General features: G+C 40.8%; 1 protein-coding gene across 2 annotated transcripts in view; it reads left to right on the top strand.

The window, feature by feature from the left end:
- Positions 1-6,856: 6,856 nt before the first annotated feature.
- aatkb (apoptosis-associated tyrosine kinase b) overlaps positions 6,857-25,038 on the top strand; it is a 69,881-nt gene continuing 51,699 nt past the window's right edge. The window contains exon 1 of one of the 2 annotated variants that reach the window (XM_005913849.2): positions 6,857-7,520. In XM_005913849.2, coding sequence (XP_005913911.1) covers positions 7,439-7,520 — 82 coding nt within the window. In that variant the 5' untranslated portion in view covers positions 6,857-7,438. Of the gene's footprint in view, positions 7,521-9,701; positions 9,837-25,038 lie in introns of those variants that run through there. The other variant, XM_005913850.3, reaches the window with a different exon arrangement.

Raw genomic sequence — 25,038 nt, 5'->3', positions numbered from 1 at the left:
GTTTCAACATCTAAAGCTAAGAAACTTAACGTGATACCTCAGGCTGATTCAAGCCTGAGACCAGTATTGCCATGGCAACAATAAGTGCTGCTTTGAGTGGTGGCATTCATAAAAAAAGAGGAAACAATGGCTCTTAATTTGCGGTTTGCCCACCACAGTGAAAGCAATGAGAAGGGAAAGAGTTTTCAGAGACTGCAGTAACATGCTGGGAATATGCAGTGAGGCTGTCAGCTCTTTCAGTTTGCCCGAGGAAACTGCCCCAACTAATGGTTTAACGAAAGTACTGAGCCCTGTCAAATCAGGAAGCCACTGCATCTAAGGTTTGCTACAGGTTTGCATTATATCAAGATTTCATACAACAGGAGGTTTGCTATGCTATCTACAGTACAACAGACTGTAGTCAGTTTGTCTCCTGTCATTTATTTACCATGTTATTCCAAAGACAAACATTAACATCTTTAAAAAATGTTGAAATTCTAATTATGTCTTGGTTTTCTTGGGTCCTTCAAAGTTACTCTGTGATATACTTGGTTGTAGAAAAATGAAATGTTCCCAGTGCTCATTAGATTTTAACACATACAATGCCAAAGAGTCATTTTTGGAGTCATTTTTATTGCAGAATATGTTGTTGAGTCTTACCGTGATCGCCTTGATATACTGTACATCCTATTGAAAGAGGATGTTAGGAGCAGATCTGATGTGGGGGAGAGTCACACCTTTCTGTGAACCATGTCAGATAGGAAGGACGAGGCTGATTGATTTGATTGGAGCAATGGAAGGAAGCACGGTTGAGATTTCATGATGAAACCAATCAGTGCACACAGGAAGCTCCTGTAAAGATTTACTTCTTTCTAACTTTCAGGAAGTGATACATTTCTAACCACTGACTTGTTGCCTTACACACTGCAGGAGGTTTAATGTTTTATACTTTTTATTGTGCATTCAGAAATGGCTGGGAAGGAAGATGAGCAGAGAGACGGTCAAGATACAACAAAGCATTGTCTGTAAAATGGTTTGCAGATATGTAAATTTCTCTAAATGGGAAAACTCTGAGACAAAGTTGCAGAAGGAAACTCTTCCTTTTAGGAGTCAAAACAAAACGGTTCAGTGCCTTTGTTAGATGGAGAAACAGGCTGTGGGGCAGCCAGCAGGGGTCTTAGCTTGTAAACAAGCAAAATGACTCTTTTTTCTAATATAATTCCACAAATTAACAATCTGCTGCATCCAGGAGCAACATAAAAGGGTGCTGTTAGAATCACTGTGACACACTCATTTAGGGCGTTATCTGTTTCCTGGCAGTCAGCACAATGCGCTGCTCCTGTTTCTCCCTGCAGAGTTTGTTACTGGAGTTTGTGCCTTAATCATTTTCCTTCCCCATGGGCATTGTTCCTGCCTGCAGGACGTAGGGGTAACTCCACCACCCAAGCAGATGCTCACGAACAAACATTTAGACTTCGTAATTAATTAGTCTTCAATATATTTGCTCATGCATTTTAGAACCTTGAGAATAACAGCGCTGATTTAAGCACACATTTGAGAAAGTGGAAAAACTCTGATAAAAAAATCACAATTTATAGAAAAACTGATGCTCCAAATAAGGAATGTGGAGGATTTATATGTGAAATAATAAGGAAACAACAAATATAGTGTCAAAAAGTGTTTGCCTCCTTTCTGATTTCCTATTTTTATATGTTTGCCACACCTAAATGTTTAGATCATAAAATAAATGTAAATATTAGACAAAGACAACACAAGTAAACACAAAATGCATGTTATTATAACATAAATAAACTCTGGTGTATGAAAGCTGAGCTCAGTTTCTCTAGCCACACCCAGGCCTCATTACTGCCGCACCTGTTCTCAATCAAGGGAACTCTTAAATAGGACCTGCCTGACAAAGTGGAGTAGACCAAATAATCCTCAAAAGCATGATGTTATGTTTCAATCCGAGAGAATTCAGGAACAAATGAGAAACAAAGCAACTGACATCTTTCAGTCTGGAAAAGGTTATAAAGTCATTTCCAAAGCTGTGGGACTCCAGTGAACCAAAGTGTGAGTCATGATGAAAACATGGAGCAGTGATGAACCTTCCCAGGAGTGGGCAACCAAAATTACCCCAAGAGTGCAGCGCCAACTCATCCAAGGGGTCACAAGTGACCAGAGAATGACATCCAAAGAACTGCAGGCCTCCTTTGCTTCAGTTAAGGTCAGAGTTCATGATTCACAATAAGAAAGAGACTGGCCTGTAAGGCAGAGTTCCAAGACAAAAACCAGTGCTGAGCAAAAGGAGCACAACAGCTCGGTTTTGTCAAAACATCTTAATGATCCCCAAGACTATTGGGGAAAATACTCACAAAATCTGAACTTTTTGGAAGGTGTGTGTCATATCTGGAGTAAAAATATCATAGCATTCCAGAAAAGGAACATCAAACAAACAGTAAAATGTGGTGGTGGCAGTGTGATGGTCCAGGGCTGTTTTGATGCCTCAGGTCTTGGAAGACTTGCTGTGGTTCAACCATTCATGACTTCAGGCTGAAGCACACTTGGGTTCTACAATAGAACAATCATTTATGGTGATCCAGGATCACCAATCACTTTTTCACACAGGGCCATGTAGGTTTGAATTTTTTAATCTTTTTCATCTTTGTCTAATATTTACATTTGTTTGATGATCTGAAAATATAAACATGGATATACAAGTCACTTAGATAACTTAAAAATGTTACTGTTTGGCTTTTTTCAGTGTTTTATTTGTTCCTGAGTTTGGCTGAGATTAAAGTTTTGGTTTTCAAACAGCATCAAGCAGAAAACTGATTAAACAGAAGTGTGAGATGGTCGAGAATTTACTCCAATGTCCTGTTATATTTTAGTGAGCAAAGAGCAGACTGAGTTTATCAAACTCCACCGAGACAGCTGGCGACGCAAACGTGAAGGCTAGACCGTCCCATTTTACAGCCTCGCACTTCCAGCTTTTTTTGGTCTTTGAAGGACCCGGCCCATGGGTCCTTAGGCCCAGCCAATGGTTAGGGATGTGCTTATGTTTATATATTAGCAGATAATTAATGCTTTACTGAAGACTAAACCTTGATGATAGCAGAGTCTTTATAACCACACCTAAATGTCATTCCATCAGACACCATTAAACACAGCAACGGTCTGACCAACATGCTCTTTCAAATGTATTCAACACTTCTCTGATGGGTTTTTAAGAGAGAGGCAGGAATTCATAAAATATTTCCAGTCAACACAATATAATCTACTAGAATATTCTATTTGATCGAATATTTCTAAGTTGTTGTTACAAGCTTGTTGGAGCAGATGCTCTTTACAGGCCCCACGGAGTGAAAGCACAAAGCAGTAACTCAGGATCTCCAGAGGGAGCTGTTAAGGCTGGGCTCAAAGCCTGCCCGGGGCCACTGCGATCCACCCTCATTGCCCCCCTGGGACAGCTCTGAATTGTGGGGTGAGGATGAAGGTGGACGTGGTGTTAGGGGTGAATTGCTTTTTAAATTCCATCAGTGTAATTCAGTTTCTGCTTTACCTGCCACAAAATACATGCAGGTTGATTTGCATAATGCTTTGGGTGTAATTAGCTGACAAGAAAAATACATAAAGGTACAAAGATTCAGAGCAGCTCACCTCAAGCTCTTCCCACTTGGTGTAAATGTTAAGTAAGAGGGAAGCACTGTCTTCTCTGCTGGCATTTCAGAAATCCATCTTATCCTCTCCTTTCTGTTTCCAGGGAAACCGCAGACATGCAACACAATGTATCAGTGAGTCGAATATGACGTGATGAAACAGTGAAACAAGAGGAAGAGGAGGAGGCGGAGAAGAAGTGAAAAGACTTAGAAGGAATATTCCTGTCAGAGAAATCAAATATCCAAAAATAGGAAAATATAGACTCTCCTTCATCTTCCACATGCCGTCCTCTCCTCGCCTTCCTCTGCTTTCACTGTCTCGGTACACAGGTACACACAGAGAAATCACATCTAGTACTTCATAAAATACCAATAAACTTATAGATCTAACTTAATTTAAAGGCTATAGAAAGTCAGTTCTTCAGCAAATATCATTTTTAAGCCTCCACAGATTAATTTTTGCACAATATTAATTTACCACCATCAACACAGTCTGGACTGGTAGACCAAGGTGGGGCACTAGAGAAGCTATTTGTTCTTCACCCCCTGACTGTCTACTTAGGCATATGGCCTTAGTTGAAGCTCCTTTGGGAGGATGGGGTATCAGGTCCGCTGTCAGGGACTGTTTGGTGCCTGTACAGCTGCAGGGAGATCAGGGTTTGGATTGTCAGCAATAGGCCACACTCATTGTCGGTGGTTGCTGGACTCTGCTAGAGCTGCCCTGTGTTTATAACTTTTGATGGACAGAATTTTGAGGCACTACCAAGAGCCAGTGGGCGTCTAGTTTGGTAGCCTGATCTGTTGTGCTGAAGAAAGAGCTGAGTGTGAAGGCCAAGCTGCTGATTTGCATCCCCACTCTCATCTGTGACCACAAGCTGTGTGTAGTGACTAGAAGAATGAGAATGAGCTTCTTCTGAAGGCTGTCTGGACTCAGAGATGGGATCAGGAGCTCAGGCATTCAGGAGGGGCTCAGAGCAAAGCTGCTGATCCTCCACAGCTACAGAACCCAGCTGAGGATATGTACTTTTGAGACATGCTGTAAGAGAGAGAGGAATGTTTGAGTATGACCTCCACAGTAAACCTCAACTGAAAGCCCAAGGAAACAATATGTTTGACTGAACCCACGTCATTATCGTAAAGCCTCCAGTACAATTTCACAGACTTAACAAATGTATGCTGTTCATTCTGAGAGTGCACAGGTGTGACTTTGGTTATAGCTTTGGGGCACTAAAGCACTAAAACTGAACCTAGTTCTCAATATGCACCTGAGGTACTTTTACTATGTTGTTTGTTTATTGTAGGATTTACTTTTTTTATTTATTTTTTATTCGGTCTATCTCTGCCTGCCTATCTAGGTGTCAGCTATCTAAATGTCAGCTAACAGATATAAAGCATGAAACAGATACCTCACCCCAGCCTGTGCTACAAAATAGTTTCAATCAGTTTCTGCTCAATTAAATAAAAATAAAAGAGTAATGTATTTTTCTACAGGTGTGGTTACTTAACCATAACATTGATTAAAAAATCCAGCATGATAAGAGGTGATTAAAATAGTCTTCACCTTAGGAAATGTGCTTTTTGCCTGCTTGAGGGGCACTTTCACTCTTGATGCTTGAGTATGTTTTGCAGCTAATGGTTTTTGCACACCAGTAAAACTGTGAATGCAGGACTCTCATGCATTAGAGGTTTTTATATAAAACATCTCAGTGCTTCAGTGGGCATTATAACAGGGTTAGGGTTAGACTATTTTGGGATCTGCAGAACAAAGAAGAATGTAAGATGAAAATGGCCCTTCAGGACATACCGGCTGCAAAGTAATCTGATCAGTGAGGAAACCCACAGACAGCTGAAAGGGCAACAAGAGGGAAATAAAATGCAGGCTTTTAGAAATGAGCATTTGTTGAGATGTATTTCTCCTTTAATCAGGCCCCTTAATGTCTCAAGACTTCATCGTCCCACATCATCCCAACAGAGCACTTTGCTCTCACACTGCAGCCTTACCTGAGTTTCTAAAAGTAGAATGACAGGCCGAGGCTTCAGGTCTGGACTCAGGACACAGGCACAAACTCTGGATCAGGTGAGCGTGTTGTGCTGCTATATTCTCAAGCTGTTCGGTAACATGCACTCATGCACTGAGTACTTGTGTTTTGTCTTCCTTTACTCCCTTTCCTCTTCTTATTTTCCCCTCACCATCTAGCTAGCCCCTGTTGGAGGCCTCTTCCTGTTCAGGGAGTTCTTTCTTCCCACTGTTGTCAAGTGTTTTCTCATAGGAGATCATCTGATTTTTACATTTTCTCTCAGTCTTTACCTTACTATACAGAGCACCTTGAGGTGAGTGTTGTTGTGAACATGTATAGTTTTGAATGAAACTGAATTGAATTTGTCACCCAGAAACAATTCTTACTTACACAACACTGGTGATTTTTGCGTTGCTCTCTGTGTTTCTGGCACTTCAAGTAGGGATATTCACCAGGACTAGATATCTATTAATAATAAACTATATATTGCATAACAATTCATCCATGCAACAAAGAGCCGGGTGCACAGCTACAGTGATAGAAAACCTAACAGAGAGTTTGTGTTTGTGCTTTGAGCCATTATATTTATCCCTTTTCTTTCTTTGGCAGCTCAGCCTGTGACATCTCTGTGGCCCAGCGTGGGTGAAGCATTACAATCATAGTAAGGATGTAATATACACAAGGAAAAAAAAAGTTAACTCCCTCTGGTGCAAGGAATCCAATCTGATGAGAGGAGAGGAGGATGGGGGGATTGGCTGAGGCTGAATGCTGTGGGGTGGGGGGAGGGGGCGTCATCCAACATGTATGAACAGCAGGATTAGAGCGGGGATAGTCCTGAGAGCCAAGTCCTGCTGTGTGCCTTTTTCCTGCATTACATCACAGCCTGTTCATGGGAGATTTTCTAAATGGCTATCATTTTACTCATCCAGGGAAAGACACTGCTGCGGGCTCTGTTTCTACAAGCATAACACAAATATAGTAACACCATAGAAGAAAAAATAGAAATGAAGGTGCGGCCTTTACGTCAGTAATGGCAAATTGTCTTTTTTAGCAGGAAAAACAAATGTTTCTCGCTGCCGATCTTTCACTTCAGTACTGTATATGTCAGTCAGCTGAACTTGCTCAAGCAGCACAGTAGCCTATCCACAGTCTCCCTAGCCCACCTCCCCCCTTTTTGCAGACAGGGCGCAAAAACGCTCCATAAATTCTCTTTGGGTGCATTACCGAGCAAGATGGCGCTCTCGCTGTCAGCACCTCGGATAGCTCCGGCAGCTCTGACAGAAAACTGAACGTTTGTCCCGTTTTTATTTATTTTGCAGAGGTGTCATTGTGTGAGATGTTCGCTGGGAGCTCTCAGGTGATGTGAACGGCATCCAGGTGTCGGGAAACTGAGCAGCCAAAAAAGAAAGAAGAAAAGAAAAGGAGAGCCACAATCCACAAATCAGGATCAAGTTAACAGTACTTTTGCAGAGGTGAAGGGAAAAACTAGATTTTGGAGGTCGGGAGAATTTTTATTATTATTTTATTATTTTTTTAAAATATTTTTTGAAAAAGTCCTCAGATTGTGGTGACTTTATATTGAAGGAGGACTGCGTCTCTGCCCGCATCTGTCTTAAATCACACCGATAAGAGGAGGAATGGAGGGGCGCGTTGCGAAATGGCATGGGTCCGCTTCGGAAGGGAGAAATGAAGCCATGCTCGAGAAATAGTGTCGCCTAATTTGCTTTCCTCCGAGTCCTGCGTTTGCTTTCTCTTTCGGTCATTGCCACGCCGGCTGTGAAGATGCTGGCTCTCCTGATGATGATGATGATGTCTTCAGGGTTTTTCAGCCCCGGCTTTGCTCTCAGCTCCCATTTCAGCTCAGGTGAGCCGACGCAGACACTGTGCTTTTATTTAAGAATGCTCCTTAAAGCACTGACAAAGCGAGCACATGTTATCATTACTGAATGCACATCATTATATTCTATAGAAACGATGTGATATCCCCACCTGCGATTGTGTGTCCTTGCATTGGGAGGGAAAAAGCGATTTAATGAGAAATTGTGGCTCCAGCGTGTAAACGATGCCTATTTTTAAAACCTCTACACACACAGCTCTAATATTTGCCTCCATCCAAAACCTCAGGACAGCTGAACAGTTCAAAGGTGCTCTGGGTGGAAAGGTGAAAGGGGCTAGGGAAGTTGAAAGGTGAAAAGCAATTGTGGGAGCTGAGGAGCAGAGGCTTCCTCCTAATTGGAGCAGGGAGAGGAGGAGTAGGCTAGCTGGACTTATCCAATTAATGCTGACAAAGGAGAGGATTATGGGAGACAATGAACGGAGGCAGATTACCTCACATAACGATGAAATAATCAGAAATCACCGGAAACCAAAATGCTTCCTTTTTTATGATTCAGCGTAAGCAACTGCTGGCCTGTCATTTCGGTGGTTTCTATGGCAACCAGGAGGCAGCAATCTGTAGCATTCCCATTTTTTTCTGTCCACCTGTGAATAATACATGAATTTATTCCTACTGTCTACAACAGCACTTTCAGTTTTTGGACCGCTTTTTTGAACATAAAGCCTTCTGTGAGCCATAAGTCTAATGCGCATGTCTGTTGTCTTCCCTTTGCTATTCGCCAAATATGCTTAAGTGCATCCCCGCCGCCTTCCTTGCAGTGGCTACAATGGTTTCATAATGCCCTCCTGCCCTTTTCAAAACACATTATCTGAATTGCATAAATCCCTCTTCCCCCATTCCAACATTTAGCCTCTGCAGCATTCGGTTTGTACCAGGTCACTAAATGAGAAAACAACTCTGTATTATCAGAGTCCCATTTGCTCAAGAATATGAGTCATGACCTGTTTGTGTGTTGTGCCTATAAAAGTGCTGAATTTAATGCTTATATTTTGAGTTGTCAGTTGTGATGCAAATGCATCTTCCCCATATGGTTTTATAATTTAGAGTGCTATGTTGTGACCAAGGTGTATCAGACTCTCTCATGTGGGACCAACATATAGAAACAAAGCTGGCCCAGGAGCCAGAACCCAAAGTAACTACTTTGCAAAGTATATATATAGACAAGTGATGACATTAATTACTCACAAAGTGAAAACAATGGATAATTAGAAATATTTCTACAGTAGATGTAAGCAGGTGGTTTGAATCATAGAGACGCAAAAAAGATTTTTTGTTTAGCTGCAGAAACTCTACATTTCTAAGTTTATCCCATCTTATCCCAGACTATTTATCATGTGTATTGTAGTGTATACACAATATATTGTATTTGACTTGGACCTGTGCTGTCAGCTTCTTTTAAAAAGAAAATCTTGGCTATAGGTGAATTTGATTGGCCTTAAATGTAAATACTTGCAAATTGGTTTACTGCTCTAATGTACCTTGCATCAGTTTGAGCTGCATTTATGTGGCACATGGATTAAAATGAGTTTGACATCCCTTGTCTAAAATAATGTCAAAGGAAAACTGAGAGATTTTTCAACCTATAGACCAATTTGTCATGTAGATTTGGGAAATGCTGACTCTCAATAATTTATAGTAAATCTACCTGTCTTTACCTCAGAGGTACAGACTGTATATTAAAGATGGACTTGGCCCACTGGTTTTAGATTCTGGGTTTTGAAGCATTTTAGCAGCTGCTGTTTTAGGGGGCCTCATCCAATTTTTTATGTCTTGATAGATTAGCTGTTGTGTTCCTTTTTGTTTTTCCTTTTCTTTGCGTAATGTTTCAAATGCAGTTAAAAATGTAGCTTTTTTTTAAATAAGGGAAAAATCAACTGCAGAAGCTGCCTGATGTAGCTGAGAAATAGAAATGTCAAAGCAAATATGATTATAGAAGGACAAAGTGAAAGAGAGAAGGCTCTCCCTGTGATGACCGTTGTGTAAGAGGGCGGATACAGGGATGACATCACAGCCCAGTAAAGGCAGGGCTTGATGATGATGGTGTGGGTGATTTTTACTGGCAGCGCTGGCTCGTTTCCCGGGCCCCAGGTTATCCATTTCATATTTCTCAGTGGGCTCTTGGCTACGCATACAGCAGCACGCTCTAATTACATGGACACAAAACAGAAGGGGAAGCAGGACACGGCGTGTTTGAAACCCCCAGCAGACCTTCATCTCTACAGGCTATCACTAAACAACCAGGTCGAGCTGCTGGAGGACGCAGGCAGGGAGCCAGAGGAGCAGGTAAAACCCAGTTGAGAGGGGTTGTTGACTCGAAGATGTATGACAGGAGTTGGTTGAGGAGGGCGTGTGTTGATCTTTGATCTTCACACTGAGGAAAAAACTAGGTTGCATCCAAAAATCAGGGATTAAATGTGATCGAGCAGCTGATGTTGAAGCTTTGATGGAAGGGGAAGCTCAAACTGGTGGCAACCTACAGAAGTGCAAGGTACAAAGCTATGATTATAATTTAAATTCATGCTATTTACAGCAATTGAAAAGCCTCTAAAAGCTTTCTCCTCTGATCTGCACCTTAAAACCTCCTGTTAGGAACAGCTCTCCAGTACTCACACTGATGTGAAGAGATGAAAGGACTGTGTGAGTCTTTGCAAGCACAAGCTGCTTTTTTTCCAGTTGTGTTTTCAGTTTCTGCAGAGCAGCTTGTTAAAAAAATCATTTCTGTACTGAAAGACCCGGAGTGTCTTAAGTGAGGCTGCAGCAAACATGCCTCTGATTACTAATAGCTTTTGCACTCAGAGAGAGCTTCTTTGTGTTTGTGCGTGCATGTGTGTGTTCGTCTGAAGAATAATCGCTTCTGATTGCACACAAACTATTTTTCTAGAAGGAAACAAACAGCCTCCTACGCATGTGTCTCCACCTCGGTTCAAATTAAGATCCAGCTGTTGTGATTTAAGGTGAATTCCTGTCAAACTCTACTTGTTTTAGAAATTCTTGGGTTGCATTAGTCGAAAAGCACAAATGTGCTCTCAGCACTGATACGTTAATTGCTCGATGCAACATAAAGATGCCGTCAGCAACAGCCAGGCTGTTTACCATTGTCTGAACCCTGAATCCTTTTTACCACGGCGGCTTGTAAACACTGTACATCTGAAATATGTCCAACATATTGTGGACATTGCATTATAACTGCTGAACCTGCTGCACAGTTAAGCTTCTGTACCTTAAAAAGAGCACAAAAGGTTAAGATCTGGCAGTCTCTCACATCTAAAGACAGCGCTGCATAAGCCAGAGTTTTTAGTTATAGACTATAAGATTTTGCAAAGACTGTGGATCAGTGTCTCAAACACTGCAACCAGAATCTTATAGGGATTATTTCACGTCTATCTCAATAGGCCTGTGCTACAGATCTGCAGGATCTTGGGTTTAGCAATGGAATTTCAGATTTAACCCAGGGTTATTTTATTTATTTATTTAGAATTAGGGAGGTGCTCATTTCTTAACAGGCTGCATTCACAATGGTAACAAATGCTGCAGACCTAACTGGCCCCAGAGCAGGTTCAAAATAAGAGACTAGTTGTTTAAATGGAAAATGAGATTGTCTGATGTCTCAGTGTTTTTCTCATGAGAATTCAGTCGTGAAAAACAAAGCTTTTTAGGACGAGCTCTATTCTTTGCCAGCTTTCCTGCTTCTGCAAACAATTGTAGCCACGTTGCATTATTTTACAAGCCTTAATATGATTCTATAATCCTAAAACATGATTCTAAGCTGTGCGTGTAGCAGGCAGAATGTGGACTCGGGATGCAGGAACAAATTCAAAAGGCATCTTTAATGCTGTTACCTGCAATAATAAAAAGCATACATGAATAGAGGGCAAGAGCTGGGAAACAAAAGAGTGGAAAACATGGATTCAGAAAACACACACACCATGAGAGAGGACACAACAACAGACAAGGGGAGACTCAGACAATAAATATACATCGGGTATTAAAGAAAGAAGAATCAGCCACGAAATACAGCGGGAACAAATCAGGAATAACAGGAAAGGGGAGGTTACACTCAACACAATGCACAAAAGAAAAAGAGACTGCCAAAATAAAACAGGAAATGGAGGAACAGAATCGATCTTCAACAAAACCAAAGGAAGGAACAAAATGCATAAAACAACAAAAACGTCAAATAACAACAGAAGACTAAAGCCTGCTTATAATCCCTTCACAACAACAGATGTGTAATCCACCAAAACTCAAAACCCCGGATCCAAGACCCAGGGACCGTGACAAAAGGAAAAGCTTAATTTAAGTAAAACCTTAATTTAATTATAGTCAGATCCTCTCTTGCCTTAAGGATCAGGTAGTGATACAGATAAGTCTGTTAGCTTACACAGCCAGCTTTCTTTTCTGGCATTTATGCAGCAGTTCTCCAGCCTTACTGACCACCAAAACCACTTAAAGTGCACAAGGATTCATAACACACACACACACACACACACACACACACACACACACACACACACACACACACACACACACACACTGGATGAATGCAGCAGCTCTGTTGAAGTATGGCACGTTTTATTGTTTAACCGCCTCAGAGTTGCTTTTAATTTCTCAAATATTTTCACTCCTCTGCCTCTTTTATGTGAGAACAGTGGGTTGACTTATCACCCTGATCACCAGCTTCTTGTGGAGGTATCTTGGCACGTTGGACTTGCTCTGTGGCTTTTGACCACAGCTGTGCTTGTGTGAGAAACAACACTGCACAAAGTGGACACGACACTGGGTGAGAGAACAAAGAGAGTGCTCCTGTTGATGGTGTTTGCCTGATGATAATAAAACTTAAGATGTGTTTGATTTTCTCAGAATGTTAAAAAGAAGTTTTATGATCTCTTAATGCCAAAAATTTGAGATGATAGGATGAAATATTTGGAGAAGTTGTTCAAAGTAAGGGCTCCGATAATTCAGTGACTGCAGGAACATCAGGAGCCAAAAGTCTGATGTTTAATGTGCTTTAGTTTTCTCACAAAACAAATTAGAGCAGAACAGAAAGTTTAACATTCATCCCTTTGGATTTGGGCGTGTGTCATACCAGCTGTGTGTAAAAAGAGCTGTGATGATTTTAACGTCTCGTGGCGATTCAAAGGCAAACTCAATGAAATAATAATGAAATGTAATTCTTCATTGATCCTTGTGGGGAAATTCTCTTGTCTTCTGCATGGTGGCCAGGGTCACCCATAACACAGCAGCATAATAGACTCATCAGGGTCCAGCTTCCTGCCTCTCTGCTGCCGTACAGAGATGGTCCAGCATGAGGCTCTGTGTTGGCCAGCAGTGTGATTGCTGCTCTGTAAATGAAGTGGGATTCATCTTACTTCATGAGTGTGTGGGAGGTGGGACCACCTACTACTGAGCTGAAGCCACACTTAATTAAAAAAGTGTCACGGTCCACGCAGAAGCTCTTTTTCCACACAGGAGCACTGCTTTAAAATGACCTCCTGTCCAATATCAGTGTTTCCAAAACCACGGTGACTTTGATTTATATTAGTAGGTATTCAGTGTTTTTGTAGCTGCCTAACGTTCAGTTTTTATACGCATGGCTGGGTCTATGTGCATCTATGTGTGGCTCTGTGACAGACTAGTGGTTAGCCCAGGTTGTACTATCCCAGTGAGCATATAGAGCAATACAAGCTGTTTCTTTGCATTGCTTTCAGTCCAGTAAAAGTCAGAGCTTCACAGTTACAGAAGATGCCCCCACTGATCACTAAGGCAATCCAAAGAGCTTTAGCAGCAGTTGGCATGAGCTAGTCACTAACCTTGCTCACAGCAAACAGGCTGATTACAGCTGATTACAGTGATCAGCTTCTCCTTTATTTTTGATGTTGGACGACAGGTTGCACACACATCCACCTGCTCTCTCGTTTATATAACAGACTCAACGGTAAAACAGTGCATAAGCCCTAATGATGATGATAATGGATCACTAGAGCTTTAATTTTTACCACAACGGGAGTGTTTCACCTCCTGATCCTCTCATTGATTGTTTCTGTAGATATTTCTGCACAGCTGGAGAGTTTTAGGTTCATTTCTGCTCTGATTTCAGATGCAGCGGTGCCCTTGAGCAAGGTTTATTATCCTGCGACTTCCATCTTACCCTGTTCTGTGTCTGACTAATGGGATGGATGATGGAGTGTGACACCCATCGCCTCTTTAGATCTCTTCTGTGCTTTCCCTCTAGCTCTGTGCCTGGATCCATGTCTCTGCAGGCCCTGCTCAGGTCCACTGAATTTCACAGTTGATCAGAGAGATTCTGGTGTTGTTGACTAAATACACAGCAAGCCTGATGGGTGTTTTGGCCTCAGAGGCAGCTGAAATAAAAGTTATGTTGCCTTCCTGTCATACAGCATGTGGGATGTTTTAGCACTATGGACAGCTCCTGATATGAAAACAAACGAGGCCCTGAGTTGAAGAACAGAAGGAAGTTTTGTTTTTCATTTTTCTGGCCTAAAAACTGAAAGTGCGAATCCATTATTGATCTTGAAAACATCTCCCAGCGAGGCATAATTAGCAAGTCTTCTGGGGTGTTTCAGTAGTTCAGAGATGACCTATTTGGGAAAGTCCAGTTTAGCCACGGAGCACAAAAGGGAATTTTCAAACTCAATGAACCTTTTTCTTGCAAACAAGCATGCGGGCACAAAGTGTGTCTCGCTCAGCTCTCCCCTCTTATTGGGGCACATGCCCTGGTATTGATCTGTCATGTCCAAGTAAAATTTATGAGTTTTTACAAGCATGTGTATTTGGCATTGGATTTAGACTGATAATGAATGGAAAAAGAAACATTATATTTAGACGCACAATATTAAAGCAATGCTCCTAACCCAAAATACAAGCTGCAGAGCACATCTTGCCAGCATGTCCATGAATGAAAAATAAACTATACATTTAAATACTGAAAAGGTGAATCAAGAGGCACTTGTGAACTTCTCAGAATAGTTTAAAAAAAAAAAAGGTTTTAGATTAAATATGTTTCGGCTTAAATAGCTGAATCAGGTCATTAATATTTCAAGTAAACTGAGCAAAAACTGCTACGCAGGTTAGAGAGGAAGCTGGGCTGCTTCATACACATGAACATGCACCAGGCTCCTCATGCTGAAAATTTTATATAACACAGCAAAACAAACAAAAATGCCCACTATTGCCTCAGTACATTTTTTTTTGTCTAGCAGCACCCGTGCTATCAACAAAAGGCAATGTGTGCGCTCCTAGAGCCTAAAAATGGGAAACGCATTTCCCTTTTCCAAAAATATTCTGAAAATGTAATTTCTTAATAAAATTCAAATCCTGTGTGCACCGCCATGTTTGCTTGCTCGAGTCCATCTCGCTAACTGTTGCTGGTGCATTGCTGCATTTCTTGGCATTTTTTGCTCACCAACTGTCGATTTGCAGAATAGTGTGAAAGTGTTGGCAGGAATGTGGCTGCATGCACATTTGGGCCTCCCATCAATGTGCTAATAGAACAAGAGTGAAACCAAATGGGACCAACTGCTCAAAATATTATTCTAAAGAACTGCTGTGGTCAAAAGAGACATTCTTGTTAAGAATGCATATAAATGATAAACCTTGTATTGAAATGTAAAATTACAAGCATGTTATTACTTGATGCATCGCTCCAACCTCTAGGCTGTGGCTATAATCACACCTCCAAGTTTTCCCAGTGCTTTTATTCTGAAAAGGAGCAACTATGTGGTCTAACAGGCAGCCATCTCTGGAGTGCAGCTGTAGTTACGGTTGAGCCTGTGCACATCAGCATTAAAAAACAAAGCCTAAAAAAGCTATTTGTCCTCCGGATGAAACCATGCTGTCTATTATTTCTTTTATGACTTTGTCTGTCTGTGCAATCATGAGTGTACTGCAGGAATAATTCCATTTCCTAGTCTCTTTTTAGCCTCTCAGTCGTGGCATTAATGGCAAATTGACTTGCTATAAAGTGAAACATCCAGTTATCGTCTTTGCCCTGTTTAGTCTGTTTGCACAAGAGAGGCTGATCACTACACTACACAGTCAGCACATGAATGGAGCCCCACACTGACTGATTGGAGACTTTTTGCAGATTCAATCAATACACGACGATGCTGATTGCTTTTAATCCTCGTCTTGTCTGCCGCTTTATGTAGTTTCCTTTATCTTCCTCAAGCCTTTCTTCTTAATGTCTGTCTGTACCCACATCTCTAAATCTATCAATCTCCTCCTCTCTATGAATTGTTTAATGGAAGCCCTCACAGTCCGCACAGTATCACAGCAGGTAGCTAAGCTAGTTATTTAGAAGGATTTGTCATTGGCCAAGCTTAGCTGGCTGAGCAATGGGGTGACTGGTTTTCAGACTCCAAGTGCATCCTAATGCAGAGAGAGATGGAGAGGGTGTCGGCAGAGGAATAAACATGAGACAGAAAGATGAAATCAACATGTCAGTGAAAGAACTGGGCAGACTGCGATACAGATGTAAAGCTCTGTGTCGGTCAGGACACCTAATGTGTTACTGTGGTTTTAATCACTATAGGTGGCTGGTAAATGTCTTACATTGAAATGCAGATAATTCTCTGTATATTTTATTTATTGTTTACTCTATTTAATTTGTAAAATATGTGTACACACACACACACACACACACGTAGAAAAATATTTAGTATACACATCCAGAAATGCATATACTATTATATATTGTACATATATTTATTAGTTTCAGATGTAGCCATTCTTGTATTTTGCACAACTCTGTTGCTTGTGAAGCTCGCACACAAGAATTTCACTCACATGTGCTGTACCAATGTACCTGCACATGTGATGTGACAATAAAAGTGATTTGATTTGATTTGATTTCAAAGAGCCATAACAACTACGCTATGTCACAGTGCACAGCGCTGCAGGGACGGCACTTCTGTAGGTCAAACTGGAATTTAGAAAAATTGGATTTTAGACGTGTGGTTGAGGCAGACAATGTTGATACAATAATGTTGACAAACTGAATTATTCTTTTTAAGCATTGATTTTCTAACAGAGAGAGAGAATTCAATTTATTTTATTTTATAGATTAAAATGTGAAAATGTCTTAAGCTGCAGTTAACCACAGAAATGTATTTTAGGCATCATCTAAAAGTTATTTCACAATTTACACTCCTAAAATTATGAAAGCCTTGTTTCCCTAAGTCACTGCAGTGGAGTTCCTTCTTCCGAATCACAAGGGCAATTATTATTATTACTATTAGACAGCAAAATAGCCTTTTCATGCTTATTTATCCTAATTACTTGCTTTTATGCTGGTGATCATGTATTTTATTTGTAAACCAACTGGTCTTATAAAGTGCTTTTCAGCTCTCAGGGCATTTTCTACAACACGCCATTTTTACTCACATGTTCATGCAAACACTTGTTTCTATGTCAGAGTGTGTTCTATCTGTTATTCTACTCCAGTGAACACACTGGATACTTTGGCAGACTGAAGCAACCAGACCGCCCGCTCTACCTCCTGAGCCACCTGGTTAGCACTTAGATTGCCATGGTTACTATTTTATAAGAGCCCAATTTGCCAACAACTTTTCCCAAACATAACAGTTCATTTTATGGCGTAAATCTAACCAAGCACCTCTTAGTACCTAAATTGAACCAGAGAATGAAGGTAAATGTAAAATGCAAGAAAATGAGGATACAACTAGTACACTCAAAACACACAGAGTTACTAAACAGCTGCTTTAAGATCTCTTGCTTTGTTTGTGTAGTAAGTAAAACAGTCAAACAAACCGATCAGTTTACAGTCAAAATAGTTATAAACCAAACCCAAGAGAAGAAAATGAAAAAACAAGAAAGGAAAATGGTTGAAGCCCTTTTGTTTCATGTGGACATTTTCAAACTACAAAGTTGCTGGTTTGTGCGTTTCAGGGCGAAGGTTGTTCTGTTGTCTGTTTCCTTCTAACATGGCTGCCATGGAGAAAAAGAAAACAATGTCAGTGACCACTTGTTCACAAAGCCTTTATTGCTGCACAGATCAGAGGATCATTAGCTGACCTGAGCACCAGGCTCCTCATCAATTCTTTTCAAGGCACCGTTGAAACCAGCCACACGCTTTCTGTTGTAATTAAGACTTCTATTAATGGACCTTATCAGTTATAATTTTGTGACACCAGGCTTGTACCATGCCACAGCTATTTAGGATGCACACACAATGCGTGCAGGTAACACACTCGTTTGTGCTCCACACTTCGGATGTGGCCAGGTGTTGAAACAGAAGCAGTCAACAGGAAAATGACACAACTCCTTTGTCTTTCTGTCCCTTGTTGTTCCATTTCGAGCTCCGCAGCTCTTCATCAAACGAGACAGAAAAACAATCGCAGTAAAAATAAAGAAAGGAAGCAGATAGGTGAAAAATTAAAGCAAAAAACCAACATAGAGCTCTCTTTGTAAGACAAAGATAGATGCCTTATGTAAGACCACAGAAATAATGACTGCAAACTTTAAAATTTAAAGAAACGGTCCACTTAAAATCATCTGACGTCTTCTTGAGAGATGCGGTTTCTGATTATCTTTGCAAATATGTAACCTTAAAAACATTTAAGTGAGGTTGAGGTAATTATGTCTCCTTTCCAATATCTGCATACCGGCCTGCCCTTTGTCACAGCAGGCCATCCTGTGTGTGCTGCCAGAGACACAAAACTAGAGAAGGAAACATCTGTAAAGCACTTTCTGCAGTATCAGCCTCAGATGCAGTGAGAGCAGAAACCACAAATGAGTGAATCATCCATTTTACCAACTCCATAGCATCCTTCATCTTATCTTTATAGCTGCATGATGCTCTTCAGGGAATTTAGTGACTAAAAAACTGATATGGGATATGCCCATATCAGAAATCACATATGATTTATTCTCCTTGTTGTGCATGAGTCAGCTTTTTCATTGCCTAGAGGGACTTTGTTTTTTTTAAAGGACTTGTGCTACAGACACTAGCGTCTTTCTTATCACGAGGAATCAGTATCAGTTAAAATAATACAAATCTAAGTTACAGGGCATCATTCATTTGTCCTAAACAGTTATCAAAGCATAAAAGTACTCAAGCAGATCACATTGTGGCCCCAGCTGAATTGGTTAACCTTAAAAACATTTAAGTGAGGTTGAGGTTATTTAGTCTCCCTCCTAATCTGTAAACCAGCCTATCCAGGGAGAGAAACCTGCAACCTGTTACCAGATTATCTTATAATTGCATCACACGTTCCCCTTAATTTTCATATTGAAACATAATCAGCCTTTTATGGTGTTACAGCACTACTGTGGTGAATATTTGGTGCACATGCATACTTTTTAGAGTTTATGAAATAATTTGGTTCACAGCAGGTTTTCATTGGTGCTGGTTTAGCTCAGTGGTTGAGCCAGCAGCAACATGCTTCAAGCCTAAATGGAGTGGTCTGGGTACAACTCCTTCCCCCACTCTCTGTCTCCTTTTCATGACTCCTTCACAATAAGAACAATCTTATAGGTTATCAGTGAAACTTACCCCCCCAAAAAAGCTCTTTAGTGGCTCTTCCTAATGAAGAAATGTTTGATTAAGGTTATGAAATGCTTATAACTAAAAGAAACCATACTGACTATCTGAGTCAGGGACAAACAGAAGCTTCCTGACCTCAGGTTCAATGTTTTGTCCATCTGTTCATCCACCTTGACCTCCTTCATGGCTCCTTTGCTCCTGTCACCACTAGAAGTCAGTGCCCCCTGGCTTTGACCCAAACAACTAGTGGTGCCTCACACAACACCTAGAATTATTTATAATCTTCAGAAAATATAGTGTGTAAATGAGCCCTTATCAAAAATACCTAAAGATGTTACTTTACAACAACAACAGATTATTAATAAAATTAAAAATAAACGTCCGTGGGAGAAATACAGGGTCATTAAAAAGCTTTTTAGCTAGAGGTTCATGACCATTTCATCTGTATGATGGCAGGCCTGTCTCTCTGCTCATAGCAAAGGTGGCTCTGAGCAGAGAGATGGGGCTATTAATTTATTTATAAAGTGAATTAGCACACTGGCATGAGCCACTAATGAAACTGCACACATGTGTAGTAGAGGTACCACTTGCAAAAAACCCTTAACCCAACAACTTAATTTCGGTTCAAAGTTCAAAAGTATTGAAGCAGTTTTGATTAGATTGATATGGTTTGTATGAGATTTGATTATATATGTGCAGTTTTTATGTCCCTGTGAGCACTGAGTGCCACAGGATGAGTCTTATAACCCCGAAATAAGTTGCCTTGCATTAATTAGACTCATGTAATAAAGTCGGTGGCTAAAATGAGCTTCAGACACTTCTACATTGTGTCTTACAATATAAATAAGTTGATTGCATCCATCCATTCTCGTCCACTTATCCAATTCAGAGTCATGGGTGGGCTGGAGCCTATCCCATAGGGCGAGGTACACCCGGGACAGGTCGCCAATCTGCCACAGGACTAGCATGAAGAAACAGACAGCTGTTCACACTTAAATCCAAACCTATGGCCAGTTTATCACCAGTTAACCAAACACAGTAACTGCATATCTTTAGACATGGAAGCTGATACACAACTCATGGACTCTGGAAATGCCCCAGAGGAGGCAGTTGTCAGGATTTATCCAGAGCTGTTATTCAGCATCATGCTGACCAGAGGAGCTTATTCTTTGGAAAATCAAAAGCAGGTTTAGTTCATTTATAGTTAGCCTTTTACTTCTCGGGATTCAATTTAACCTTCAAATGCCAAACTGTTATTTCCCCCAGTCCTGCTGGCTTGTCATTAAGGGAAACACAGATTGTGTAACTACCTACAAAACAAAGTAATCCCTGCAAGGCCATAGAAAGTAATGTTGGCGCTCTCTGCCATTCTTTTAGTCTTAAAATGATCAAATAACTGTCTGAAGGCATTTCAAAGATTGCTTCTGAGTGATAAGACTTCCTTCTCAAAGGACTTTTGATGAAGTTAAACCACTGAGCAACAAAAAAGCCTGCTTTACTCCACGTGTGAGACCTGCTCTAGAACATGGAGGACTTATTTATGTCATTTAGTTCTTCCTGAAGGGTCCACTTTGACACATGGTAGGTCTGCATGGCAGTTGACCTGTGAGGTCAGCGCCACTGACCACCCACACAGCTTTTTAAACCGCCATCTGCATCAGTAGCTGTTAGACTGCAGATACTCCATCAAACCATCTCCATGGAAACACATCTTCCTGGCTAAGCACTGCCATTCATCACAGGTTAATTCAGCGTTTTCAGAGCCCTTTTTACCAATCAGCATCTGAGAAAGAATAAAAACTCTCTCTCTCTCTTTTCTCTCTATCTATAAATCTGTATCTGCTTGCTCTCTCACTCACATTTGCTCCTGAGTAGTTTGCACGTGAGCCGACAGCCGCCACACGTGAAGGCGTCGCACTTGGAGGAGTTTGGCTGTTCATGTTATGATAAGGAGTGACAATGAGGAGTGAAGGATGCTAATTTACATATACATTCATTACACATTCAGAAAGCATCCGAGCGGTGGCAGTAAGCTTGTCTGTACACATATAGAGTATTATTTTCAACGTGAATAGAGACTAAAAGAAAAAGAGCATCTGTGTAGTTGCTGCGTGGGTGGATGTGTTAGCGTTCGCATTTTGTGTGACAGCATTTGCTCCAATTCATGGTGTTTTGGCCGTTGCCCCTTCCTCTTCTCAGTCACAGATGAGCTCATCCAATATTTAGAACATCAGCGACTTCAGTGTGGATCAGTATTCCCTGATCACAGCCACGCATGGCCGAGTCTGGAGCCAGCAGGCCCTGAGATACACGGCACATCTTTGATTTCATTTTCCTCTTTCACTTTACCCCAGTAGTGGTAAGATAAGCTGAAAACAATGCAAAGGAATAAAGAGAAGAAAATGGCAGGTAGAGGAGAGGAAAAAGAAGCGGTTCAGAGAAATGTTAGTAATGAGTGAGGACCGAGCGAGCCATGAATTGGAAAGTGCCTGCATCAGCTACAGATGAGTCATTCCTCAGCAAAAACTGAAGTCTGAGTCTGTTGTCTAGTCTATGTTGAGTTACTATAGAATGAATGGGAGGCTATTTCAATAAATCAATAGGTAACTATAATAAATTTATTCATTTCTGTATTTCATAGTGAAATCATAGTGAAACTTTGAATGTGATAATATCAAATGCAGCTATAAAAAAGTAACGACCCAGCTCATTTCTTCCCATTCACGGCTCATTAAATAACATCAGGATGTCAGAGGCACTGTTGTCACTGCCCAGACACACTGGGTTATGGCAATAACGAGACGGGTTCCTGACACACAAGGTTAATGTTGTGAGGCCTGATTTATTTGTTCATTTTACTCAGATTCAGTCTTTTCAAAAGGCAACGAATTATTTTTCAGCACCTCGACCTACGTCGAGAAGAAAGGCAGAAGGTAAAAGTAAGAAATGATTAAATGCAGTGTTGTATAAACACAGTGAGTGAAAAAGAACACATTTCATCCCATAATAAGGACTGATCAAGATAAACATATGTCTTTATCTGACATGAAAGGTTTTTACACCCTGGGATGAGAACACGTTGAATGATCGAGTTGTTTTGAGGCCCTTGCAGGATTTAAATTGAATACTACAAAGTGACATGAATAAAAAGCTTACAATGTGTGTGAAATATGGTTGAAGTGCCATGCAGTTTATACTCAAACCATTAATACCACAAAATGACTGCAATGAAGTTCTAACAAACCACCGAGAGACAAAAATATTCAAAAACAAATCCAAAATGAACAAAAGAAATTTCAAGAGACCACAGAGGCACAATTAAAGGGATGCAACGGCACCAGAGCCATCGTTGATTAAGGATGTGTGGTTACTAGTTTGTGCTGCTCAGCCCTCAGTGGTGGTTTAGATCAGGAACAAGTTACATGAAGAAAGTCAATTCTGTCTCACAGATATTTATGAACTACCCCTCACCTAATTATTTATTCATAGTTTCGCTCCGTCTCCAAGTAACTCATCATTATCTGCTGTACTTGATTCTGTGTTATTCATGCACTTCTCCTTGGTGATGTGATAATTGGGAACTTTTTATTCTGATCTGCCCCTCAGTAACTCGTCAGTTTTTTTTTTTTTTTTTTTGCAGCATGTAATGATATCTCAAGTAAAAGGAATAAAGTAACCACTGCCTGGCATGTGACAGAACTCGTCCTGATGAGAGACCTGCACGTACGCTATATTATTCACTGCCCCATGCTCTTCACATGGATGTGAACTTGAACAACATCCCATTGTTAATCCACAGGGTTTGGCCAACATCCACATGTGATGTTGGACAATTCTTTGTGGCTATAATAGCTTCATCTCCTCTGCTTTCCGCGAGGGTTAGGACTGTTTATGGGATTTTTTGACCATTCTTCCAGAAGCACATTTGTAAAGTCAGACACTGATGTTGGATGAGAAGTTCTGGTGCACAGTATCCGCTCTAATTCATCCGTTCTATCAGATGGAGAACAAGACTTTAACACCAAACCTGCTCATCCATGGCTCATCTTTATGGACCTTGCTCTGCATAGTGGTGCAGTCATGTTGGGAAAAGAAGAGGTCGGCTCAAAACTGTTCCCACAAAGTTGGGAGCATTAAGTTGTCCAAAATGCAGCATTAAGAGTTCCTTACACTGGAACTAAGAGGACGAGACTAACTCCTGAAAACAACTCCACATCGTAATCCCCCCCTTCACTTGGATGCAGCTGGTTGCCATGGAAACCCATTCAATGAACCTCTTTATGCACAACTCTTGAGGTAATCTGAAGGCTACATGAAGTTTGGAAATCTGTAGCGACGGATTCTGCAGAAAGTTGGCGATGCATGCTCACTATGCACCTCACCGTCCACTTCCACTTTGCTATAATCTCAATAACAGTTGACTGAGGAATATTTAGTAGTGAGGAGAGTGAACTATTCTTTTACAAACGTTTGTAGAAGCAGTCTGCATACATGGGCACTTGATTGTATATACATGTGGACATGGAAGTGATTGAAACACCTGAATTCAGTGGTTTGGGTAGGTGCCATATGTGTGTCTATTCACACATGCACTCACAAGGATGGACAGAGATAGCGGACTTACCTAAAGCCTTATCATACAAGTTCAGCTGGTCCTTGTTTCATCTAACTGAGTTATATAAAGCTTCCTCTGCTCTCATAAAATTCCATACCTGTTCTTATTCTAGTTCCAAACAGGAAGTTCTAATTCTGGTCCCATCTCTTTGTAAAAGCACTTTAAAGACATAATGTTCCCAGCCATCAACGCACTTCACAAGCTGCAACACACTAAAATGAGGCAGCCTGGTATACTAAAAGCATTTCCATGGCAACCATGCTTGGAAACCTGCGCACAACATGGGGGGGCACTTTAGAGCGTGTCCGCTGCCTGTGATCACGCATAATCATGGCAGATGCATATCACAAACCCAGCCTGCATCTCTCATTAATACTTGAAAAGATGCTGCAGTCTGTGAAGAGATGCTCCACAGCCTCTGTGCTCTTTCCAAGTGAGGACACTTGATTAACTAAAAGGTGCTTTAATGCAGATGTCCAAGAGAGAAGGAGAAAAATGCCACCACATTTAAACACTCCTGATGGATCGGAATTTGCAAGTCAGCTTTTTAATGTCTGCAGTAATGAGTGTCATATATTTAACTCTTGGATTCAAACCGATTGTTCTTTCCTTTTCTAAGAATTGTAGTTTTCCTGACAGGAATTTCCTCATCTCCACTTTGTGTTTTTAGCCATTTGATTTCACTTCTTGTGTGTTTGCTTGTTGGTTTGCTTGTTTGTTTGACTGATTAAAACAAAGGAAATCTATTTAAGAAATCAGAAAGCTTTACAACTCACAAAACTCGTTTGCATCTTATTACATAACCTTATTAGCATTTGGAACCCGTCCATCCATTTTCCTAATAGCTTATTCAGCTTTAGATTTCTGAGGGTGTTGGAGCCTATCCCAGCTGTCATTTGGAGAGTGTCAGGGTACATGTTGCCAGTCCATCACGGGGCGAACACACAGAGAGGCGGTTTAGGATGACCAGTTAACCCAGTGACTCTCAAACTGTGGAGCATACGCCTACTGCAGGTAAACCAGGTTTAAAAAACAAGAAGTGCAATGAAGCTGAATGAAAATGTTTTGAGGGAAAATAAACAAGCACTTGTGAAGGACTTGTGTTTGACAATGCTGTTCTACTGACCTCTTTTCTATTTTTTTCTAGTTAATAATGATCAATGTGTCAGAACAAACAAACAAACACTAAATTAAGTTAAGATGTGTGTCTTTCAAAAACCCCAGAACGACCTTTGACTTGTTGTTGTTTGTTATTACAGCAGGATGAAAACTCAAGATTCCCGTGTTCACAGTGACCAGCCAGGCTAGCACAAGAAAATAACGCACAAAGGCAATGGATGCGGTAC

The sequence above is a fragment of the Haplochromis burtoni genome, unplaced genomic scaffold (assembly GCF_018398535.1).
Source record: "Haplochromis burtoni strain Fernald_Lab_line unplaced genomic scaffold, NCSU_Asbu1 Contig_6, whole genome shotgun sequence".
Classification (NCBI taxonomy): domain Eukaryota; kingdom Metazoa; phylum Chordata; class Actinopteri; order Cichliformes; family Cichlidae; genus Haplochromis; species Haplochromis burtoni.
The sequence above is the reverse complement of the archived record's forward strand: the minus strand, read 5'-3'. Positions and strand labels throughout refer to the sequence as shown.